At 46.3% G+C, this 23,392-nt stretch overlaps 1 protein-coding gene across 1 annotated transcript in view; it reads right to left on the reverse strand.

Annotated features, from left to right (window-relative positions):
- Positions 1-980: 980 nt before the first annotated feature.
- IL27RA (interleukin 27 receptor subunit alpha) overlaps positions 981-23,392 on the reverse strand; it is a 62,971-nt gene continuing 40,559 nt past the window's right edge. Inside the window, exons 5-14 of the mRNA XM_075855496.1 lie at positions 13,479-13,624; positions 11,980-12,136; positions 10,663-10,730; positions 9,992-10,184; positions 8,674-8,862; positions 7,949-8,050; positions 7,257-7,409; positions 6,340-6,468; positions 4,129-4,307; positions 981-1,867 (exon numbers count right to left, since the gene is read on the reverse strand). Coding sequence (XP_075711611.1) covers positions 1,682-1,867; positions 4,129-4,307; positions 6,340-6,468; positions 7,257-7,409; positions 7,949-8,050; positions 8,674-8,862; positions 9,992-10,184; positions 10,663-10,730; positions 11,980-12,136; positions 13,479-13,624 — 1,502 coding nt within the window. The 3' untranslated portion in view covers positions 981-1,681. The remainder of the gene's footprint in view (positions 1,868-4,128; positions 4,308-6,339; positions 6,469-7,256; positions 7,410-7,948; positions 8,051-8,673; positions 8,863-9,991; positions 10,185-10,662; positions 10,731-11,979; positions 12,137-13,478; positions 13,625-23,392) is intronic.

Raw genomic sequence — 23,392 nt, forward strand, 5'->3', positions numbered from 1 at the left:
TTACTACATTATCTCTACTGATCTGATGGAAGAATGGAACAAAGCACCCATTTAAAGGGACACTAAACTTGTAGCCGGTCTTGTCCCTATTTGATGTGTAGTGGAGTGTGGTCTATTGCTCACTGTTATCAGTTATATTTGGCTGAGGAGAGGATGACTGTAGTGTTTTTTTTTAAAGAGATGACTGACAGCCAAGAAGACTGTCTGCCCACATGATCACTTTAATGTATCATGTACCAATGTAGCTGGTGGCACACCATGGCAGGATATAAGAGATGCACTATGCATCGCTGATCCCCATTACTACACCAGCAGTGGTAAGGAATCCTTCCCTGGCTCTTGTTTTGGACCCTTAAGACCCCTTCCCCCAAATTCACTGTTTGTGTCACCCATCCAATTCCGCTATGGTGCCCATTTATGCTTATTTCTTCTAGTTAGATTGAGGCCTATAGTTTTATAAAAGGGAGTATATGGAATAAGTCGAGTCTTAAAGGCGTATTCCGGTTTCAGCAAATACATGTTAGGGCTCATGCACATGGCCGAATTATTGCTCCGTTGCTCAGAGCCATAATATGGCACCCATTCAAGTGTATTTTACAATATACATTTTGTATTAATTCCTCATATCTTTCAATATGTCCGCATGCTGTTATGCAGTGCTTAACCTCCAGTAGATGGAAATCTATATTGTGTGTCCATCACATGACTATGGACAGATTTCAATAACCCTATTGAATGGCAGCAAGCAGAGATCTTGAAATATGTTCAGAATTTACATAGACAGTATATTGAAAAATTGTATAACTTTTCATTGTACAAAGAATAACCTTTATTTGCTGAAACTGGAATACCCCTTTAGGAATGTGACCCATTGCCTCTTCCCATAGGGTAAACCATAAAAACCATTGTGGTTGTTTGTCCCAAGATCTAGTAAAAACAAAAATGACATTCCACATTCTTGAAGTAAGAGCTGGAGACGCTTTAAATTCTTACAAAAATTTTAATTTTATCCCATATTATTCAAAAAATAATAGAAAAGCAAAACTGCACAATATTGTCCTCACATGAGGATAGTCGGCCATTGTCAAGTACGCCTGGCCAGTGTTGTATATGGAGTCTGGAATTTATAGTACGAATTGTGGCGAAGCCCCATATAGAGAATATAGAGACTGTAAATCTCATACACAGATGTTGTCGGACAGGTTGAGCACCATTGCTTCCTCCTACCGGAGAACTTATAGGACAAGTGTGAAGAACCCGACCCTATGTATCCTGTCCATATAAAAATAATACTGTACATTTTAATAAAACCAACATCTCCACTCTACAAGAAGGTAACCGAAATATCGCCAGTTCTAGTCCTTCAACTGTTTGTGACCAGGTTACCAGGCCCCGACGGTAATGATACAGTGAACCCGAGCCCGGTAACCTATATTCACTGGCATGTGGTGTCAGAAATAAATCTGCCTCGTGCTTGCCCTGTGTGGGGGACAAACAGGGTCAGACTGGCCCACGAGACGATCCTCCAGGCTCAGCAGTGAATAACCACAGGACCAGCAGCAGAGTTTTCACTTCTTTGGTTTTGGCTCCTGACGTGGCAAGTTTAGGAGACCAATATTGCCCATATGGCCAAACCAGATTAGATTATATTCCTTCCATCTTGGGCAGCTTTAAGTGTCCTTCAAGCTAAACCCATCACCTCCTCTGGGGTTGGCATAAAGTGTTTTTCATACCCAGAATTAATGGCAGGAGCCTTATTTCGTAGAGGTGATGGTTTTGGTGGTGATGGTGGTGGTGATGGTGGAAGTGCCGGCTGAGGTGGAGGCTCAATCTCTTCTATTACTGTGACGAGTGGGTTGACAGATACCTGTAGCAATATAAGCATATATATGATATTAGAAGAGAATCCCCCCCCCCAAAAAAATATATAAATATGTATATAACTCGTACAATGTCTCGGTGATCTCACCTCATTACCTCCTTAATTGAGTCATTGACACTTGACCGACATTTGACCCAAAGCACCGAGTTTATTCCACCTTAAAGAGAACCTTTCACCGGCCCATACATGTGCAGCTGAGTGCAGCATGTAATAGTCAGGGCTTCACAAACACTGTCTCACTTGAAATAATTGTTAAATCTTCCTCCGTTATTTACATATCGGTGCCGTTATATTTGGCGCCTGATATGTAAATAAGCCCCTGAACTGTCAATGGTGTGTTTCTATCTAACTAAATGGCAAGGGGGCGCAATGTCTTCGCTCTGACACTGTCCAATTAGCTACGGACAGTGTCAGGGGGGCTTGCGCTGTGTTTCCTCCCGCGAGAACACACACAGACCATGAGAGCGCACTCTGCAGAACCACCAGAGCCTGTGTGTTCTCACGGGAGGGAACACAGCGCAAGCCGCCCAGACACTGTCTGTAGCTGATTGGACAGTGTCAGAGTGAAGAGATCACCCTTGCCATTTAGTTAGATAGAAACGCCATATTGACAGTTCAGGGGCTTATTTACATATCGGGCGCCAAATATAATGAAACCGATATGTAAATAATGGAGGAAGATAGGAAATTTTTTTAAAGTGAGACAGGGTTTGCGAAGCCCTGACTATAACATGCTGCACATGTATGGGCAGGTGAAAGGTTCTCTTTAAGTAATCTACTCGCATTTCATAGAGACATGCAGGATGGTTGGAGGTTTCTGATCTTGTAATTCCAGTGTCCAACCTCTGGGAGCGCTGTTCAAAGATTTCTCAAAAATCTCTGAGCAGCAACAAAATTGTTTACAGGTTTCAGCCTCTGGGACATTCCTCAAGATAATTTATAGGTGGAATCCTTTTAGTTTTCAACTTTCTAATTTATGGACTGTCACCAGTGCATCGCCGATTAACCCAACACTGATGCGGAGTGATGATAGCCTACACCATCTGGGCACATCTCATGTCTTTGTGCCTGAAGGCTATCATTGGCGGAGGCACAAGGATTGATTGTTTTCAATCTGTTCCTCTGCTTTTCCCTGGAAATATGCAGTGCCGTGGCTGTCTGACCGCTGCTTATTCCTCCTGCTTTATGGAAATAATGGGGCAATTTGGGCTAATAACTCGTACGTGCCTAAAATTGATGTAGGCGCTTGCTGGAAAAATAGAAAGCAGATTGCCCCCCGATTCATGCTGTCATACACATACGAGGAGGATGTAAGATGTATTGAGGGGTTGAAGAGGTTAATTAAATAGGCCATGTTTTATTTTCATGAACAATTATTGTACCCCCACTGCCCTGTGAGTTCTGCTTCCATTACAGGTATTTGCTTTAGGAAAACAACATTATAATCCATCGTTGCGGGAACTTAATCCCGGTGAATTATAAAGGACAAATAGTTTTGTTCGTTTTTTCCTAAACAATCAGATGACGTCATCATCCCATCACTCCACCCCCCCCCCCACCCTTGACATCCTGAAAGTATACAGAAATCTGAGTCTGCATTTTATCAATCCTGGCTGAAACGTGCCGGGAGAATGAAATGCGTGAGTCAGCATTATAGAGGGGGAAGTGGGTGCATAATAGCAGACGTCTGCTTATTCGCTGTCTCCCAGCACGGACAACTGAGTAGCCAACACACCGTACACAGAGCCCACATTTTTTAACGTCATAAGTGTGGCATAAAGTGGATAAAAAATTTCCACCTATGTCTATGCAGGAATGAACTTTGAATGGAGCTTTGATCTTGGTAAAGATATATTTAGGCTCTGTTCACACTAGCATCATGCCTTCCATTCATTAAAGAGACATGACACTTATGACGGATCTTTACTTGCATGGATCCTATTGACATACAATAGGGTCCACCAAGTTTCCTTTGGGGGTCTGGTATTTTTGACGACAAGAATAGCTGCAGACTACACTATTTTTGCCATCAAAATACCAGAAGCCCTGACGGAAAGTGAATAACGCAAATGTAAGCAAAGCACAAAATCCTTGATTTAGATTCAAAAGATTTTCCACCCTTGTACACCATTCAGGGTTTTATTTAACGTTTTTAGAAAGTTAATAGAACATTTTTATAGTAAAACTGCCAGGAAAAGGCACTCAGAACAACCCATTAAAGTTTTACGTCATAGATGTTACTCTACCTGTTGAGGTTGCCACATGTTCCCATTGGATGTCATAAAGAGCTCCTTAAATGTATCCTCCGGATTGGGGATTTTTGGCCAAAATAGAGTCTTATAATCACAAAAACACAACATGACTCCACAGACGAAGAGGATGTTGATGACTCCTGCCATTAGCAGAAAAACATGATGACGATTTCCTGATAAAAAAAAAAAGAATATTTACTGAGGTACATGACATGGTCCGTGGATGGTGAGGTACAAAACCTGGTCAGGGGTTGGTGAGGTACAGTACATTGTCAAGGGTTGATGAGGTACAGAACATGGTTAGTGGTTGGTGAGGAACAGAACATGGTCAGGGGCTAGTGGATACAAGACCTGTTCAGGGGTAGTGAGGTATACAACAGGGTTAGTGGTTGGTGAGGAACAGAACATGGTCAGGAATGGTGAGGTACAGAACATGGTCATGGATTTTTTGGGTACAAAACACAGTCCAGGGGGTTGGCGAGGTACAAGACATGGTCAGAGGTTGGTGAGGTACAGAACATTGTGAAGGGTTGATTAGGTACAGATATGGTTAGGGTTTGGTGAGGAACATAGTCAGGGGTTGGTAAGGTACAGAACATGGTCAGGGGCTGGTGGATACAGGACATGTTCAGGGGTTGGTGAGGTACAGAACATGGTCAGAGGCTGGTGGATACAGGACCTGTTCAGGGGTAGTGAGGTATAGAGCATGGTTAGTGGTTGGTGAGGAACAGAACATGGTCAGGAATGGTGAGTACAGAACATGGTCATGGTTTTTTTGGTACAGAACACAGTCAAGGGGGGTGGCTAGGTACAAGACATGGTCAGAGGTTGGTGAGGTACAGAACATTGTGAAGGGTTGATTAGGTACAGATATGGTTAGGGTTTGGTGGGGAACATAGTCAGGGGTTGGTAAGGTACAGAACATGGTCAGGGGCTGGTGGATACAGGACATGTTCAGGGGTTGGTGAGGTACAGAACATGGTCAGGGGTTGGTGAGGTACAGAACATGGTCAGGGGTTGGTGAGGTACAGAACATTGTCAAGGGTTGATGAGATACAGAACACGGTCAGAGGCTGGTGGATACAGGACCTGTTCAGGGGTAGTGAGGTATAGAGCATGGTTAGTGGTTGGTGAGGAACAGAACATGGTCAGGAATGGTGAGTACAGAACATGGTCATGTTCTTTTTGGTACAGAACACAGTCAAGGGGGGTGGCTAGGTACAAGACATGGTCAGAGGTTGGTGAGGTACAGAACATTGTGAAGGGTTGATTAGGTACAGATATGGTTAGGGGTTGGTGAGGAACATAGTCAGGGGTTGGTAAGGTACAGAACATGGTCAGGGGCTGGTGGATACAGGACATGTTCAGGGGTTTTGAGGTACAGAACAGGGTCAGGGGTTGGTGACGTACAGAAGATGGTCAGGGGTTGGTGAGGTACAGAACATGGTCAGGGCTTGGTGAGGTACAGAACATGGTCAGGTGTTGGTGAGGTACAGAACATGGTCAGGGGTTGGTGAGGTACAGAACATGGTCAGGTGTTGGTGAGGTACAGAACATGGCTAGGAGTTGGTGAGGTACAGAACATGGTTAGGGATTGGTGAGGTACAGAACATGGCTAGGGGTTGGTGAGGTACAGAACATGGTTAGGGATTGGTGAGGTACAGAACATGGTTAGGGGTTGGTGAGGTACAGAACATGGCTAGGGTTTGGTGAGGTACAGAACATGATCAGGTGTAAGGCAAAGAACAGTGAGTTGAAGAAAACGTGGATGATGGAAACAAGGACACAATTATGAATAAAGGCCCTTTTAAACAGGCCAATGAATGGGAAAAGGAGCGCTCATATGAACACTAGTTCCTGATAATTCCCAGTGTAAACAGCGCAACGATCAGCCGAAAAAATTATCCAAATATTGTTTGTCGACTGAATGGATCTTTTATGTGGCCCAAAAAATGGTTGCTTGTCTGCTTCATAAACAGGGGACGTGCTGCCGCCAAGATGCAAATGTGTTGGGGACAAATGTTTAAGTTAATGAACGTTCAACCCTATACATTCTGATCATTGCTACATTTAAATGGAGCAAACGAGCAGCAATCAGTATGCTGTGTTGACGATCAGTGCTCGCTTACTGGGCAGAAAATCTGCCCATGTAAAAGGGCCTTAACACATAATATTGAATTGGCACACAACGTTTGGTGTACATACCTATAGTTTGAAAGTTCTTAAGGGGACTTGGTTGTCCCTCACCTGCTCTCGAGGAAGCTGTCATCCAGATGGTGTATATAATGCCTGACGACAGTCCTGAGAGGGTCTTGTTCCCACTCCCATTAGATACTAAGACAAACCATAAAGTTATTAATGTAGAGTTAGTGAGCAACAGTGATGGCTACCACCTATGTTTATACAACATCAATTAGAAATTGAGGGCTACCTGCGAGGCGCTAATAGTGAGGGCGTGTATATATTCTGAAAGGGAACCGTAATGGATATTTACATGATGCTGATAATGTTTTTATAATGTCTTTTGAGATAATAAGTAAAGTAAAATAGAAGTAACAAGTATCCTATCCTATGGATTTCTGTGTAGTGATAAGACTGCCATTCTTATAGAGTATGATAAGGAACAGTGATGGGTACCTGGGTGGTTCCAATAGTATTGGTATCTATAAAGCTTGGGAAGTACATTAATAATAACTTGAGTGGTCCTAATATTGACTGTACACTAATGGGTACCTATGTAACTCTAATACTAACTGTGATTATACAGAATGAAGAGGTACAGTAATGGGTGCCCATGTGGTGCCAATATTAGTTACCTTTATACAGAGTGAGAAGAAACAGTCATTGATACTGGTGTGATGTTAATACTGAATATAGACTATGAGAACGAACAGTGGTGGGTATCTATATAGAACGAATACTGAGTTTGTGTACACAGAGTGAGAAAGTACAGTAATGGATGCCCATGTGGTGCCAATATTAGTTACCTTTGTACACAATGATACTTGTTTGGTGTTAATACTGCCTATATATACTTAGAAAGGATACTGGCTGTCTTGTGTGGTGCTGAACAAAGGCATAGTTTCTATAACAATACTAAAAACATAGATGATGACGGATACCTGTGTGACGCTCAGAGTGGTTAGTGCTTTTTACATATATAGTATGATGTATAATGACTCCCCTCCTATGCGGTCTTGGTATCTCCTCCCATGAGACAAGGACGTTTCTGGCAGAAAGAACATGGCTGGTAAAATTTGGTGCTGCGGTAGGAACTGCCAAGAGTAAATAGAGAAGAGGTGATTACTATAATTCCTTAGCGGAAAACCCCCTTGTGTAATTTTTGGAGATGATCTATGATCTCAGAGTGACTGGGAACTTGCAGACAATATCGCCACCTGTAGTTCTTTGCATGGAGTATATATATACTGCATGTTGTGGATGTAGTCACTATAATGTAGATAAAATCTTGAGCTGAGCGAAGTGACCTCTAAATGGGTCATGTAAAGTTATTTATTATTTTTTTTTTTGCCATTGCCATATAACATAGCCGGGGGTAGTCTACATTTTCTTGGGGTAGATTCTGCAAAACCGAGTGTGAGGAATCTGTAGAGCCTTCTCCCCAGTAGCCATGGATTATGTTCTAGAAGTCATATGAATGGGCCAGAAGATGGTACTTGATGGTGTAATTTTTTTTGTTTTTCATAAAGCAAAGCGGCCTAGAAAACACACCACACCTATTTGCTTAGATCTATAAACTATTATTCAGGATCCACTGCCCTACCACCTCTGGGACATGCAGCCATTGGCTTACCTTCGTCTCGGCTATAGGCCTCAGTAGTGAGGGTCCTGATGCAGCTATTGTTGTAGAGGAGGTACACAGAGATGGAGTAGAGGACCCCTGGAGTAAAGTCACCTGCAGGAAGAGATTAGGAATTACAGATGAAGAGCCGGTTGAGGGATATCAATGTATACAGATAAGTAGGAGGGCATGATCATGGTCTATGAAGGCTGCTGGACAAACATTGTATATGGCCCCCTCCACTTTTTCAAATAAAGCAAATTGTCAATAGTTCAGAAAAAAACAGGCAATAGTAAAATTATTAAAGTTGTACTGTTATAATATGTACAATAAAACCTAACAGTTTCCCAAATAACAATGCTATAAAGTGCTAACATAATACCAGTATACAGTGCTGAAATACTACAAGTATAGAGTGCTCAGAAAACAATGCTATATAGTGCCCATGTAATGCCAAAATAATAAGAGTATACAATGCCCAAAAAACAATGATATACAGTGCTCAATACCAGTATACAGTGCCCAAATACTACCAGTACAGAGTGCCTAAAAAACAATGCTATAATGTGCCCACTACACTATACAGTGCCCAAATACTGCCAATATAGAGTGCCCAAAAAACAATGCTATAATGTGCCCACGTAATACCAGTATACAGTGCCCAAATACAGGTAAGACATTAGTTTATATGTCTGTGATTAAGAGGATGAATGTTGACGTTAGTAGAAGACCCTCACCTGGGAGCACTAATGTCTCACTGACGGTCTGGCTTCTAGTCCAGTGCACCTCTGTCTTCTGCTCTTCTCTCCACTCCATTATGTAGCTCAGGACATGGTCAGATTTCACTAGTTCTTCACACAAGACATTCATTCTTCCAGTTGAGTCTCCCCAGACTTTGCAGGTAAAAACAGTTACGTTTTCCATTTCTGTAAGAACAATTATCACAGAACGGGCAATAAAAAATGGTCAGTAGGTGTCACGGGATAATGCACAGTGACAGGAGGAATTACAGGACAATGCACAGTGACAGGAGGAATCACGGGACAATGCACAGTGACAGGAGGAATCACAGGACAATGCACATTGACAGGAGGAATCACAGGACAATGCACAGTGACAGGAGGAATCACAGGACAATGCACAGTGACAGGAGGAATCACGGGACAATGCACAGTGACAGGAGGAATCACAGGACAATGCACATTTACAGGAGGAATCACAGGACAAGGCACAGTGACAGGAGGAATCACAGGACAAGGCACAGTGACAGGAGGAATCAAAGGACAAGGCACAGTGACAGGAGGAATCACAGGACAAGGCACAGTGACAGGAGGAATCACAGGACAAGGCACAGTGACAGAAGGAATCACAGGACACTGCACAGTGACAGGAGGAATCACAGGACAATGCAGAGTGACAGGAGGAATCTCAGGACAATGCACAGTGACAGGAGGAATCACAGGACAATGCACAGTGACAGGAGGTATCACAGTACAATGCACAGTGACAGGAGGAATCACAGGACAATGCACAGTGACAGGAGGAATCACAGGACAATGCACAGTGACAGGAGGAATCTCAGGACAAGGCACAGTGACAGGAGGATTCACAGTACAATGCACAGTGACAGGAGGAATCACAGGACAATGCACAGTGACAGGAGGAATCTCAGGACAATGCACAGTGACAGGAGGAATCTCAGGACAATGCACAGTGACAGGAGGAGTCACAGGACAATGCACAGTGACAGGAGGAATCACAGGACAATGCACAGTGACAGGAGGAATCACAGGACAATTCACGGTCACAGGATGAATCACAGGACAATGCAAGGTAACAGGAGGAATCACAGGACAATGCACAGTGACAGGAGGAATCACAGGACAATTCACGGTCACAGGAGGAATCACAGGACAATGCAAGGTGACAGGAGGAATCACAGGACAATGCACAGTGACAGGAGGAATCACAGAACAATGCACAGTGACAGGAGGAATCACAGGGCAATGCACAGGATTTAGACAAATACCAGGATATAGGAAGGTAATAAGTCACCTGTACACAGTGGGGCGGCACACGCAGGGGGTCCTAGTCCTATGGAATTCTTGGCTCTGACACACACTTGTTTGGTCTGGGCCGGAAGCCTCGTGCTACAACATGGAACCTCCGTGGTCAACTCCTCGACCCCATGAAAATACGTCACCATGTAACTGAGGATTCTGCCCCTAGCAGAGCGATGGTCCAGTGACTGCATCAACAAACACAAGGAGTTCAGTATCTGTAGCCAGTGGCACCAGTCATGGTCTCCTCTGTAGAATTGTCTGTAGTGTTTGGTGGCAGATGTCATTTTTACATGAAGAACTGAAGATTACTTTGATTTAAAAAGAGAATACATCCCCCACAATGCAGCGCAGTAACACTATTGGATGTGTGACAGAAAAGATTTTCTTATCCATTTATATCTAAAGCTAAATTCAGAAATATCCTGGTTTCCGGTTACCAGAGAGCAGTGCATTGTGGGAGATCACATCGCTACATCAAAGCTGGTAAGTCACATGTCTGATAGCAGAGTAGAGTTAATTGCTGTCTGTTTCCAAGGGCAACTAGCAACATTTTGAAATCATCTAAAATTCACAAGAAAACTATTTGCAGAGCCACTTAACTAGGAAATGTAGTTAAAATTGGACTGACTTTTTTTTTTTTTTTAAAAACCTAAAAAACTTTACCTTCCACATTACTAGAAGGGAAGATCCATTCTCCAAACTTCTCCATACATCTGAGCTTCCATTAGGAGCTAAAAGAGGGGAATAGGAGAGATGACATGAGAAGATGTGATGAAGACCAAGTACTATGGGAAAATAGAACTCCAGTGGTGAAGGTAGGGATGAGAGAGGGAGAAGACACAAGAACTGGTGACGGACCCAGGTGGTGGACTTGTATGGAAAAGTGTGAATATAGGTGGTACTTGAATTTTGATTACACAGGTGATGGTCTATGATGTCTATAATTATTATTTATTTTAAAGTGCCATTAATTCCAGGGTGCTGTAGATATGAGAAGGGGTTTAAGTACATGACATGAGACAATGATGTAATGGGATGACATAAGGAGAACAAGGTGGAGAGGGCTAGGACTACTTTGGTGGGTGAAATGTTTGGTGGACATACTGTAACTACATGGAGAAGGTAATAACCGGTTGACACATGGAAAGAAGAGAACATGGTCATGAACGATGGTGGAGGAACTAAAGACAACTCGAGAGTTGTGAAGGCTGTTGAAGGATGATGGACTAGAGAAGAGAATTCACTTATTGGTGTATTAAAGGGGTTATCCCACCACAACAACGTATCACCTATCCACAGGATAGGTGATAAATGTTTGATCGCTAAGGGTCTTACTGCTCGGACCACCATCGATGGAGCGACGGTCGCACATGTGTGTTGCTGCTCCATTCATTCTCTATGGGACTGCCGGAGGTAGCCGAGCGCTGTACCGTTCATTCAGGGGACTCGGGACCCCCGTTTTTTGATCAGAGGGGGTCCCAGCGATCAAACACTTTTCACCTAGCCTGTGGATAGGTGATAAGTTGATGTGTTGGGATAACCCCTTTAAGGAAGAATCCTAAGCTAGCCATAGACATTAGATTCCTTTAGATGTATCATGCCAATTGTGGTGGGATATGCTTACAATCTAATATCCATGGTGGCTTTTAGACAATTACCCATGTCTGCCATTAAAGGGGTTCATACAGGCTTAGAAAAACATGGGTGCTTTCTTCCAGAAACAGCGCCACACCTGTGGAAGGTTGTGTCAGGAATTGCAGGTCAGCTGCTTTGATCTGAATTAGGATGAGCTGCAATACCACACACAACCTGTGGACAGATGTGGCACTACTTTTACAAAATACCAGTCACGTTTTTCTATCCCTGTGGAACCCCTTTAAAGGAAACAAAGGCTGGACAGGTTGAATTTTAAACTGTTGGATCCTATTATTTCCACTGAGATAAGTGGCACCAAAGATATTAGGCAGCTACCTCTCTTACCCATTTCAGCACTAGTTATGACATCACTTTTGCTCCATGGACTTCCTTTCTTCTCATTCTTCTCATCTGGAAGGTATCGGATCTGGAACTCATAGTTTGTGTCTGGCACAGGGTCATCCAGTGTGTATGAACTTACTTCCAGTTCACTCGTATTAACCTGTCATTTTTGGATAAGAACAATAAGATGGGTTTAATATTCCAGAAAACAATAAATGTAATGTACATGGAAACTATTCTCAACCTGTTTCATATGGTGCAGATTATTGAATGGGTTACTGAAAGCTTTCCTGGTGATCTATGGTAGTGGTGGGGTTCATGTCAGCTTCGCTGATTGTCTAGGTTTGTGGAGGGGTTAATACCTACTACCATGATGGGCTAGGCTAGTGGTGGGGTTCACGTTGGCTTCGCTGATAGTCTAGGGCTGTTGAGGGGTTAATACCTACTACCATGATGGTCTAGGGCAGTGGTGGAGTTCAGGTCAGCTTCCCTGATGGTCTAGGGTTGTGGAGGGGTTAATGACAGATTTTCTGGTGGTCTAGGGTAGTGGAGGGGTTAATGACAGATATTCTTGTAGTCCAGGGTAGTGGAGGGATTAATGCCTGCTTCTCCAAAGGTTTAGGGTAGTAAATGGATTAATGAATAAGTTAGTGAAGGGGTAAATGCCAGTTTTCTTAATAGTCTAGGGAAGTAGAGTGGTTAAAGCCTGCTTCCCTGGTGGTCTAGGGTAGTGAAGGAGTTGATGCCAGCTTCCCTGGTGGTCTAGGGTAGTGTATGAGTTGATGCCAGCTTCCCTGGTGGTCTAGGGTAGTGTATGAGTTGATGCCAGCTTCCCTGGTGGTCTAGGGTAGTGTAGGAGTTGATGCCAGCTTCCCAGGTGGTTTAGGGTAGTGTATGGGGTTGATGCCAGCTTCACTGGTGGTCTAGGGTATTGTAGGGGTTGATGCCAGCTTCACTGGTGGTCTGGGGTATTGTAGGGGTTGATGCCAGCTTCACTGGTGGTCTAGGGTATTGTAGGGGTTGATGCCAGCTTCACTGGTGGTCTAGGGTAGTAGAGTTGATGCCATCTTCCCTTGTGGTCTAGGGTAGTGAAGGAGTTGATGCAAGCTTCCCTGGTGGTCTAGGGTATTGGAGGGGTTAACGCCTGCTTAGCTGATGGTCTAGGGTAGTAGAGGGGTTAATACCGGTTTCTCTGGTAGTCTAGGGTAGTGCTGGGCTTGATATATGCTTCCCTGGTGGTCTCGGGTATTGGAGGGGCCTGCTTACCTGATGGTCTAGGGTAGTAGAGGGGTTAATACCGGTTTCTCTGGTGGTCTAGGGTTGTGCTGGACTTGATATATGCTTCCCTGGTGGTCTAGGGTATTGGAGGGGTTAACGCCTGCTTACCTGATGGTCTAGGGTATTAGAGGGGTTAATACCTGTTTCTCTGGTGGTCTAGGGGTAGTGCTGACCAATCCAATATCTCTAATGGTAACTACATAACATCTAATATTAATACTGACCTTAGTCCAGGTGGGAGCTCCCTGTATGCGATACCTCAACTCCACCGGCCGAAGCTCCAGCTCCTCGCCCTCTATATGATCCCAGATAATGTCTATGCTCTCACTTCCGGAGACAGATGAATTAAGCCCAGGTGGACTGATAAGGACTAAGAGAAATAAGAGAAATGAATGAGCAGACATTTCTGTTGATCTGCATTCATATCCTCACCCTAGAATAGCAGTTTTTCGCTTATATATACACGGGGTGCTTCCCAAAAGTAATTAGAATAATTTAGAAAAATCCTTTTATTCAAAAAATATACAATTAGGATCGATCACCTTCAAAGTAAGTCCCCTGGGACTGAACACAACCATATATGTGGACTTGTTGGTATTTATTCTCATTCTCTATTTTGTTAACCAGTAAATATTGTTGTCGCATCGTTGTCATTTTCAATCATAATTCATTACTAAACATAACAGAGAGGTTGTTTAGAGCCCTCGTCGTGGCTGATTGGACGTTTTCAACAGTATCAAACTGGTGTCCTTTCAGTGAGTTTTGATTTTGGGGAACAAAAAAAAAGTTACACGGTGCCAAGTCCAGGGCTGGAGGAGGACGGGTAGGGATGTTGTTTTGTGCCAAAACTCCCATATAGCCAATGATGTGTGACATGGCGCGTTGTCATGGTGGAGGATCCACGTTTTGGCAATGTCGGGTCGCAATCGCAAAATGTCGGTCCCGATCCAGTATAGCCTTGATAACGGAAACATTTATATCGGTCCTTGACGTTGAAGGTTGCCCTGGGCGCTGTTCATCCTTAACGGCTTCCCCTCCATCCTTGAAGGCCTCGCGCCATCTGAAAACTTGGGCTGACGATAAAGCAGCTTCCCCATATGCCGTCTTCAGCATTTCTAAGGTTTTTTCATCTTTCTTTCCAAGTTTCACGCAAAATTTGATTGCGTAACACTGCTCGATACTCCTCTGCATTTCGTCCGTGATGAGAGGGAAAAACAAGGGTGCACTTTTGTAACGTACAACGCTTTAAAAGGCTCGGGCTCAACTGAGGATAGTCCGGCCGTATACTTGATACCCCCGCAACAACCTCCATCCCCACTTTCCTCACGCGGCCCTCGTGGGGATCGTAAAAAATCATTCTCGTTACATTTGAGAAGCACCTCGTACAATGTATCTACATAAAAAGTTGACTACATTTGTAACTATGCAGACTTCCTAATCCTGTACTGATCCAGTATTATAATCCAGAGCTGTATTCACAATTCTGCATGTGTCACGGAGCCCATAGACATTAGTGATGGTCTCAGGACCAACAGACAATTGTGTGGACCCATTGTGCTACCAATGGATTTGGTGTGGGGCAAAACTAGGGAGCAGAGTCTAAGGGATTGCTAGATGTTCACCCTTTAACTTCGGTATGAAGATGTGGACTTGGCTGCTAGTATCCCCAGGTCACTACCCCCAGAGTAGTCTCTGTTGGCAGCCGCCGACATGGACAGATGAGGTATAAAAACAGCAGGCAGATGCACGGTCCGAACTAAGGTTTAGGGCAGGCAGGAGACTGGCAGCGTTGAGACCAAGCAGGGTCGGTAACAGATAATCCAAATAGAAAACGCAAGAGAGACTAGCAAGTTAAAGTATTGAACCTAATTGCTCAGGGAAAGTGCAATGGGTGAGGGTAATATAAGAACCTGGGAAAACGGGATGAAATTGGCACGCTGGCCCTTTGGGAAGGGGAGTGTTAGCACGCGCACTAGTGGAGGATCATCATTAGGGCGGTTCAGGCAGCCGCCCGGGGCCCAAGCCCTCTCCAGTCCACTAAATAGAAAGTCCTTCCTCCTAACCTTTTGCAGTCCAGGATCTCGTTCACCTCAAACACATCAGATGAACCGTTGGGCGCAACTGCAGGACTGGGAGCCTTACTGTAGCAGTTCAGGACCACTGGTTTCAGGAGGGACACATGAAAGGAGTTGGGGATTCTGAGGGTAGGAGGCAGCTGAAGCTTATAGGAGACAGAGTTTATCTGTTGTAGTATCTCAAAAGGTCAGAGGAACCTGGGAGAAAACTTGTATGAAGGCACCTTTAAACAAATATGACAGCCAGACTTTTGTACCTGGAAGATACTGAGGCGGCTCTCTTTTTATATCCGCTTTTTGCTTCATGTGATCGACTGCTAGCAAAATAGAGGACTGGGTCTGTTGCCAGATTTGCAGAAAGTCCCCAAATGCAGAGTCAGCAGCGGGTACCTGAGATGTAGCCGGCACAGGAAGAGGGACTCTAGGATGTTGACTGTATACAATGAAGAATGGTGTGGAAGTGGTGGACTCACTTGTGTGGTTGTTATACGAAATTCGGCCCATGGAAGAAGCTGTACCCAGTTATCGTGCTGTAAAGAGATGAAGTGGCAGAGATAATTCTCCATGATCTGGTTGATCCTGTCGACTTGCCCATTAGACTGGGGGTGATCAGCTGAGGAAAAGTCCAATCTCACATCAAGGAGATTACAGAGGGCTCTCCTGAATTTTGAGGTAAATTGAACCCCCCGATCAGACATGATGTGAAGGGGCAAGCCATGCAAGCGGAAGATGTGCTGAATGAAGGGCTCCAACTTGGAGCTTTAGCGGCTTGGTCTAAAATACAATTGGATTGGGCAGAGGCAGTCCATTCACTGAGGCAACAGCCAAAGATGTCTCCAGAGGAACTGTGGGCAACTGGAGACGATCCACTACATCCTTTTGGATGAAGTTTGGCGCGGACCCGGATGAAGTTTGCAGCAGATAGGCAGAAACCCGGTGCGTCTTCTTGCCGGACACTAAGGTCACAGGAATGGTCAGCTTGGAATCGAACCTTTTATTTGGTACCATTCCACCTAGGGTCGTCTCTCCAACCAATCCAAGGCACTGGGGTCTCTCTGGCCTCTGGGGACACAAACGCACAACATGGCCTCTGAGGCCGCAATACAGACATAGTCCTGAGGTGCGTCTGCGTTGTCTCTCCTGGGTAAACAATTTGGCCCGGTCCATCTGCATAGGCTCCTCTGGTGGGACGACTGAAAGACAGTAGGGATTACTGGAAAGTAGAAGCCAGCTGTAATGATGGGGGTAGGGAAACGGACAAGTGAGCCCTAATCTACCCGCCACTCTGTCCCTGCCTGCTTGCAACGACCCGCCCTAGGCGACGGGGTACAACTGGGCGGCGGTCCCTACGCTCAGTAAGTGCACGAGACAAACAGACAAGGGAATACAAAGCAAAGGGAAAGTGGCAGTTGCCCACGGCAACACCGTGAGCAACCAGAGTGGTGAACGAGCCAAGTCAAACCAGGAGTGTACGAGGTACCAAACGCAGAGCAGGAGAGTAGTCAGTAAGCCAGGGTCAGTATGGAGCAGGATCAAATAGTTAGGAGCTGTAGCTGGGCCAGGAAACCACACGGAAAGAGTCACAAGCAAGGAGGAACAGGAAAGGCAGGTATAAATAGACAGAGGGCGGGAGCTAGCTCCGTCTGGCCAGGCTGCGATAGGCTCTCCCACTCCTAAGCCTGCCATCCTGAGTGGTGGAAGATGGAGTCAGTCTCAGAGACGTAGATTCAGGTGCAGACTGATTACCCATGGGAGTTAACCCCGAAGCTGTGCCTGGCAGATCCTTTACACAGTCAGAGATAAAACACCTTAAATATTGTTCTAAAGATTGATTAGTCCTCTCAGTTTGGCCATTAGTTTCAGGATGGAAGGCAGAGGAGAAGAACAGATCAATCTCCAACTTTTTACAGAAGGCTCTCCAAAACAATGAAACAAATTGTACCCCTCTGTCCGAAACAATATTGACAGGGACCCCATGGAGACGCAGGATGTGTTTGACAAACAAGGTAGCTAACGTCTTGGCATTGGGTAGTTTCTTGAGGGGCACAAAGTGGCACATCTTACTGAAGCGGTCTACTACAACCCACACCACCGACTTGCCTTGAGATGGAGGCAAATCGGTGATAAAATCCATGGAGATATGGGTCCAATGTCTCTGGGGAATGGGCAAAGAACGTAGTAAGCTCGCTGGTCGGGACCTGGGAGTCTTGGACCTAGCACAAACCTCACAAGCGGCGACGTAGGCCTTAACGTCTTTAGGCAACCCAGGCCATCAATAGTTTCTGGCAATGAGGTGTTTGGTACCCAGGACGCCTGGATGACCAGATAGTGCGGAGTCATGATTTTCCCTAAGTACCCTTAGCCGGAATTGCAGGGGAACAAACAGCTTGTCCTCAGGAAGGTTCCCGGGAGCTGAACCTTGATCAGCCGCAATTTCAGAGACTAAATCAGAATCAATAGAAGAAATGATTATACCAGGAGGCAAAATACAAGCAGGATCTTCCTCCGAAAGAGGGCTGGCCATGAAGCTACGTGACAGTGCATCGGCCTTAATATTTTTAGACCCAGCCCTATAGGTAACCAAAAAGTTGAATCTGGTAAAAAATAGCGCCAATCGAGCTTGTCTCGGGTTTAGCCTCCGGGCAGATTCTAGGAAAACCAGATTCTTGTGGTCGGTAAGGACCGTTACCTGGTGCCTAGCCCCCTCCAGGAAGTGGCGCCACTCTTCAAATGCCCATTTAATGGCTAAGAGTTCGCGGTTGCCAATATCATAGTTACTCTCAGTGTGCGAAAACTTCCTGGAGAAGTAGGCACAGGGACGGAGATGGGTGAGGACCTGGTACCCTGGGACAAGACAGCCCCCACTCCCACCTCAGATGCGTCAACTTCCACGATAAATGGCTCCATTTGGTTGGGCTGAACCAGCACCGGGGCCGAGATAAAGCACTTCTTAAGGACCTCAAAAGCCTGGACAGCCTCAGGAGGATAGTGGAGGAGATCAGCACCTTTGCAAGTGAGGTCCGTAAGAGGCTTAGCGATGACAGAGAAGTTAGCAATGAATCTCCTGTAATAATTAGCGAACCCCAAGAAACACTGTAACGCCTTCAGGGAGGCAGGTTGGACCCATTCCGCCACAGCCTGGACCTTGGCGGGGTCCATGTGGAATTCATGACGAGGATTTGACCCAAAAATGGTATCTCCTGTACCCCAAACACACATTTTTCGGCTTTCGCAAACAGTTTGTTTTCCCGAAGGACCTGGAACACCTTCCTGACATGCTCAATGTGGGAGGACAAGTCCTTGGAAAACACCAGTATGTCATCAAGGTACACTACAAGAAATACCCCCAGGTAATCTCTTAAAATCTCATTTATGAAATTCTGGAAGACCGCAGGAGAATTACACAACCCAAAGGGCATGACGAGATATTCGAAATGACCTTCGGGCGTGTTAAACGCAGTCTTCCACTCATCCCCCTCTATGATGCGGATAAGGTTATACGCCCCCCGTAGATCAAATTTAGAGAACCATTGGGCCCCCTGAACCTGATTAAAGAGATCAGGAATCAAAGGAAGGGGATACTGGTTCCTTACAGTGACCTTATTCAAGTTACGGTAGTCAATGCATGGCCTAAGACCACCATCCTTCTTCCCTACGAAGAAGAAGCCAGCACCTACCGGAGAAGTAGAGGGGCGAATGTAACCCTTGGCCAGGCATTCCTGGATATACTCTCTCATGGCTTCACGTTCGGGACAAGAAAGATTAAATATCCTACCCTTAGGGAGCTTAGCTCCTGGTACCAATTCGATAGCGCAATCGTATTCTCTATGAGGAGGTAACACTTCGGAGGCCTCCTTAGAGAAAACATCAGCAAAGTCCTGAACAAACTCAGGTAGTGTGTTCACCTCCTCAGGGGGAGAAATAGAATTAACAGAAAAACATGACGTCAAGCATTCATTACCCCATTTGGTAAGCTCCCCAGTATTCCAGTCAAACGTGGGATTATGCAACTGCAACCAGGGAAGGCCTAAAACCAAATCGGACTATAGTCCCTGCATCAACAGTACAGAGCACTGCTCCAAATGCATGGAGCCAACAAGGAGTTCAAAAACAGGGGTATGCTGTGTAAAATAACCATTAGCAAGAGGAGTGGAGTCGATACCCACTACCGGGACAGGCCTAGGCAAATCAATCAAAGGCATAGCTAGAGACATAGCAAATTCCACAGACATGATATTAGCAGAAGACCCTGAATCCACGAAGGCACTGCCGGTAGCAGACCTACCACCAAAAGAGACCTGAAAGGGAAGCAAGATTTCATTACGTTTCATATTTAAGGGAAATACCTGTGCGCCCAAGTGACCTCCCCGATAATCCCTTAGGCGCGGAAGTTTTCCGGCTGTTTATTCTTACGCCTAGGACAGGTGTTCACTTGATGCTTGTCATCCCCACAATAGAAGCAGAGACCAAACTTCCTGCGGAACTCTCTACGTTGTCGGGGGGACACGGAGGCCCCGAGATGCATAGGTACCTCCGAGTCTTCCGTGGAAGAACAAAGCAACGGAACCTCGGGAGGCATCATGGGGGAGTCAGAGGGGAAAACACAAAAACGTTCAAGTTGTCGTTCCCTGAGACGTCGGTCAAGACGTACTGCTAAAGCCATAACCTGGTCTAGGGACTCAGAAGAGGGATAGCTAACTAGAAGGTCTTTCAGGGCGTTCGACAGACCCAACCTAAACTGGCACCTTAAGGCAGGGTCATTCCACCGAGAAGCTACGCACCACTTCCTAAAGTCAGAACAATACTCCTCAACAGGTCTCTTACCCTGACGTAAGGTCACCAGCTGACTTTCGGCAAAGGCAGTCCTGTCAGTCTCGTCATAAATGAGTCCGAGAGCAGAAAAGAAACGATCAACGGAGGAAAGTTCAGGGGCGTCAGGAGCCAAGGAGAAGGCCCACTCTTGGGGCCCTTCCTGGAGCCGGGACATAATTATACCCACCCGCTGGCTCTCAGAACCTGAGGAGTGAGGCTTTAAGCGAAAGTAAAGCCTACAACTCTCCCGAAAGGAGAGAAAAGTCCTCCGGTCCCCTGAGAACCGGTCAGGCAACTTGAGGTGGGGTTCAAGAGGTGAGGGGCACTACCATGGTAGCGTCAGGCTGGTTGACCCTCTGAGCCAGGGCCTGGACCTGTAGGGAGAGACCCTGCATTTGCTGGGCCAGGGTCTCAAGGGGGTCCATAGTAGTGTCAGGGACCAGGGTAGACTAGGTATATGGGCTTGTGATTATGTAAAGATGGGGGTAGGGAAACGGACAAGTGAGCCCTAATCTACCCGCCACTCTGTCCCTGTCTACTTGCAACTACCCGCCCTAAGCGACGGGGTACTACTGGGCGGCGGTCCCTACGCTCAGTAAGTGCACGAGACAAACAGACAAGGGTACACAAAGCTAAGGGAAATGGGGAAGTTGCCCACGGCAACACAGTGAGCAACAAGAGAGGTAAACGAGCCGAGTCAAACCAGGAGTGTACGAGGTACCAAACGCAGAGCAGGAGAGTAGTCAGTAAGCCAGGGTCAGTATGGAGAAGGATCAAATAGTAGAAGCTGTAGCTGGGCCAGGAAACCACACGAGAAGAATCACAAGCAAAGGAGGAACAGGAAAGGCAGGTATAAATAGACAGAGGGCGGGAGCTAGCTCCGTCTGGCCAGGCTGCGATAGGCTCTCCCACTCCTAAGCCTGCCATCCTGAGTGGTGGAAGATGGAGTCAGTCTCAGAGACATAGACTCATGTGCAGACTGATTACCTATTGGCGTATCCACAGAAGTTGTGCCTGGCAGATCCTTTACACCAGCCTAGGAAATTCTCTTTCCCGCAGAACCTCTTGGGAACGCTCCCGAATCCTCATATCAACCTGGGTGGCTAGTAGGATGAGATCATCTAGGGTAGGTGGCAGATCGCAAGCGGCCAGCTCGTCTTTAATCCGAGAAGACAGTCCCTGCCAGAATAAAGCCACCAAGGAATTGTTTTCCAGGTTAATTAAGCATCCAGGATACAAAACTGAATGGCATCCTCGCCCATGGAGAAGTCTCCCTGGTGTAGGGTCAGCAGGGATGCAGCAACAGAAGAAACTCTCCCAAGCTCCTCAAAAATCGAACGGAAAGTCTGTAAAAAGCACTGCAAGTCAAGAGTCTCTGGTCCCTGATGTTCCCACAGAGGATTTGCCCATGCCAGGGCTTTGCCAGTAAGGAGAGAGATTATGAAGTCGATCATAGCGTCATCAGAAGAGAAGGCCCTGGCATGTAGTCTGAAGTGGATCTGGCACTGATTCAGAAATCCCCTGCAGGACCTCGTGTCACCGTCATAGTGAGGAGGTAGCGGCAGGAAGCATAGTGGATCGGCACTGGTACAGACAGGAGGTGTAGCAGGAGGAAAAGCAGGAATAGGTGCGGTGACGACTGTGGCTTGAGCAACCAGCCGATGTGCAATGGCGTTCACCGAAAGGAGGAGTTGGTCTTGCCGTGACTGAAAGTCTTGCATCTCTGCCAGCATGGCTTGTGTCGTCAAGGTCTCAGGTTGACCAGCGGGGTCCATGGCCTGAGCGTACTGTCACGGTCTGTGGGTATGTGGACCCACTAGGCCGCACCGCCATAGCTCAGAGGCAGCTGGCCAAGCAACAGAGCACCAAATCAATACAAAATCCCGCTCCAGGGTACCTGAATAGTCCAGACAGTGGCCGAGGCTTTGGCACGGATGGAGGTGGGTTCAGCAGATACGCCAGACGTGGCAGATGACACTGAATGTGGCGGATGACACTGGACGTGGCAGGCGACACTGGACGTGGCAGACGACAGCAGGTGCAATAGGAGAAGGAGACTACTCCAACACTAACGGGCTCAGGAACAAGAACACAGCACAGGATACAGGTAACATGGCATGGGTAACAACAGGAACAGAATAACACTAAGGGACTATTTGCAAGACTGACATGGGAATACTAACAACGCTCAGGCAATGAGCAAAGGGACAGGGCCCTTCTTATAGTCCAGGGAATCATGGGCTAGTTGATGATGATGATGATGATGATGATTATTTCCCTTGTGCGCACGCTGGCCCTTTAAGGCCGAGCACAAGCATGCACGCGCACCCTATGGGACACAGCAGACCGGAGCGGAAGTGAGCGCTGGCGTCTCCTGGGAAGGAGAGGCGAGCTAGCGCTCACATATCCATGGCTGCGGCCGCCGGAGAGTGAGTAAACCCAACAGTCAGTGGCCATGGACCCTACATCCTGACATGTTTCTTATAGGAAATCTGTGAAGGATTTGCCTGACACAGCTTTGTTGACGCCCGTGGTTAATCAGCCTGCATCTGTTCCTAGGTCTGCTAGAGTGACTCGATCTGCTACCACTCAGGCTGGTAGGCTGAGGAGTGGGAGAGCCTATCGCAGCCTGGCCAGACGGTTCTAGCTCCCGCCCTTGGTCCACTTATACATTCATTTGCTGCTTGTCCTTTGCCTGTGATTCTCCTGTTTCCTTGCTCTGCTGTTCCTGCTGTTACTATCGACCTCTGCTTCATATTGACCCTGGCTTGACTGACTATTCTCCTGCTCTGCATTTGTTACCACGTACTCTCCTGCTTTGACTCGGCTCGTCCACTACTCTGTTGCTCACGGTGTTGCCGTGGGCAACTGCCCCACTTTCCTTTGCTTTTGTGTTCCCTTGTCTTGTTTGTCTGTCGTGCACTTATTGAGCGTAGGGACCGTCGCCCAGTTGTACGCCGTCGCCTAGGACGGGCTGTGCAAGTAGGCAGGGACTGAGTGGCGGGTAGATTAGGGCTCAACTGTCTGACTCCCTATCCTGTCTTTACAAAATCCTTGTATTTCACAAAAAGTCTTTGTGCTGTCCAGGACTGATAGACAAATGGGTGTTACCATTCCCCTTGTCTGGAGGATGTGTCCCTGCACAGTGTGATACTGAGACTGTCAGCATGTAGGGACACAGCCCTTTGACAGGGGGAAATCGTAAGACCTATTTGTTAATGCTCACACAGAAAGGTAGTGTTAACAATAGT

Source organism: Rhinoderma darwinii, chromosome 3 (assembly GCF_050947455.1).
Source record: "Rhinoderma darwinii isolate aRhiDar2 chromosome 3, aRhiDar2.hap1, whole genome shotgun sequence".
NCBI classification, from domain to species: Eukaryota; Metazoa; Chordata; class Amphibia; order Anura; family Rhinodermatidae; genus Rhinoderma; species Rhinoderma darwinii.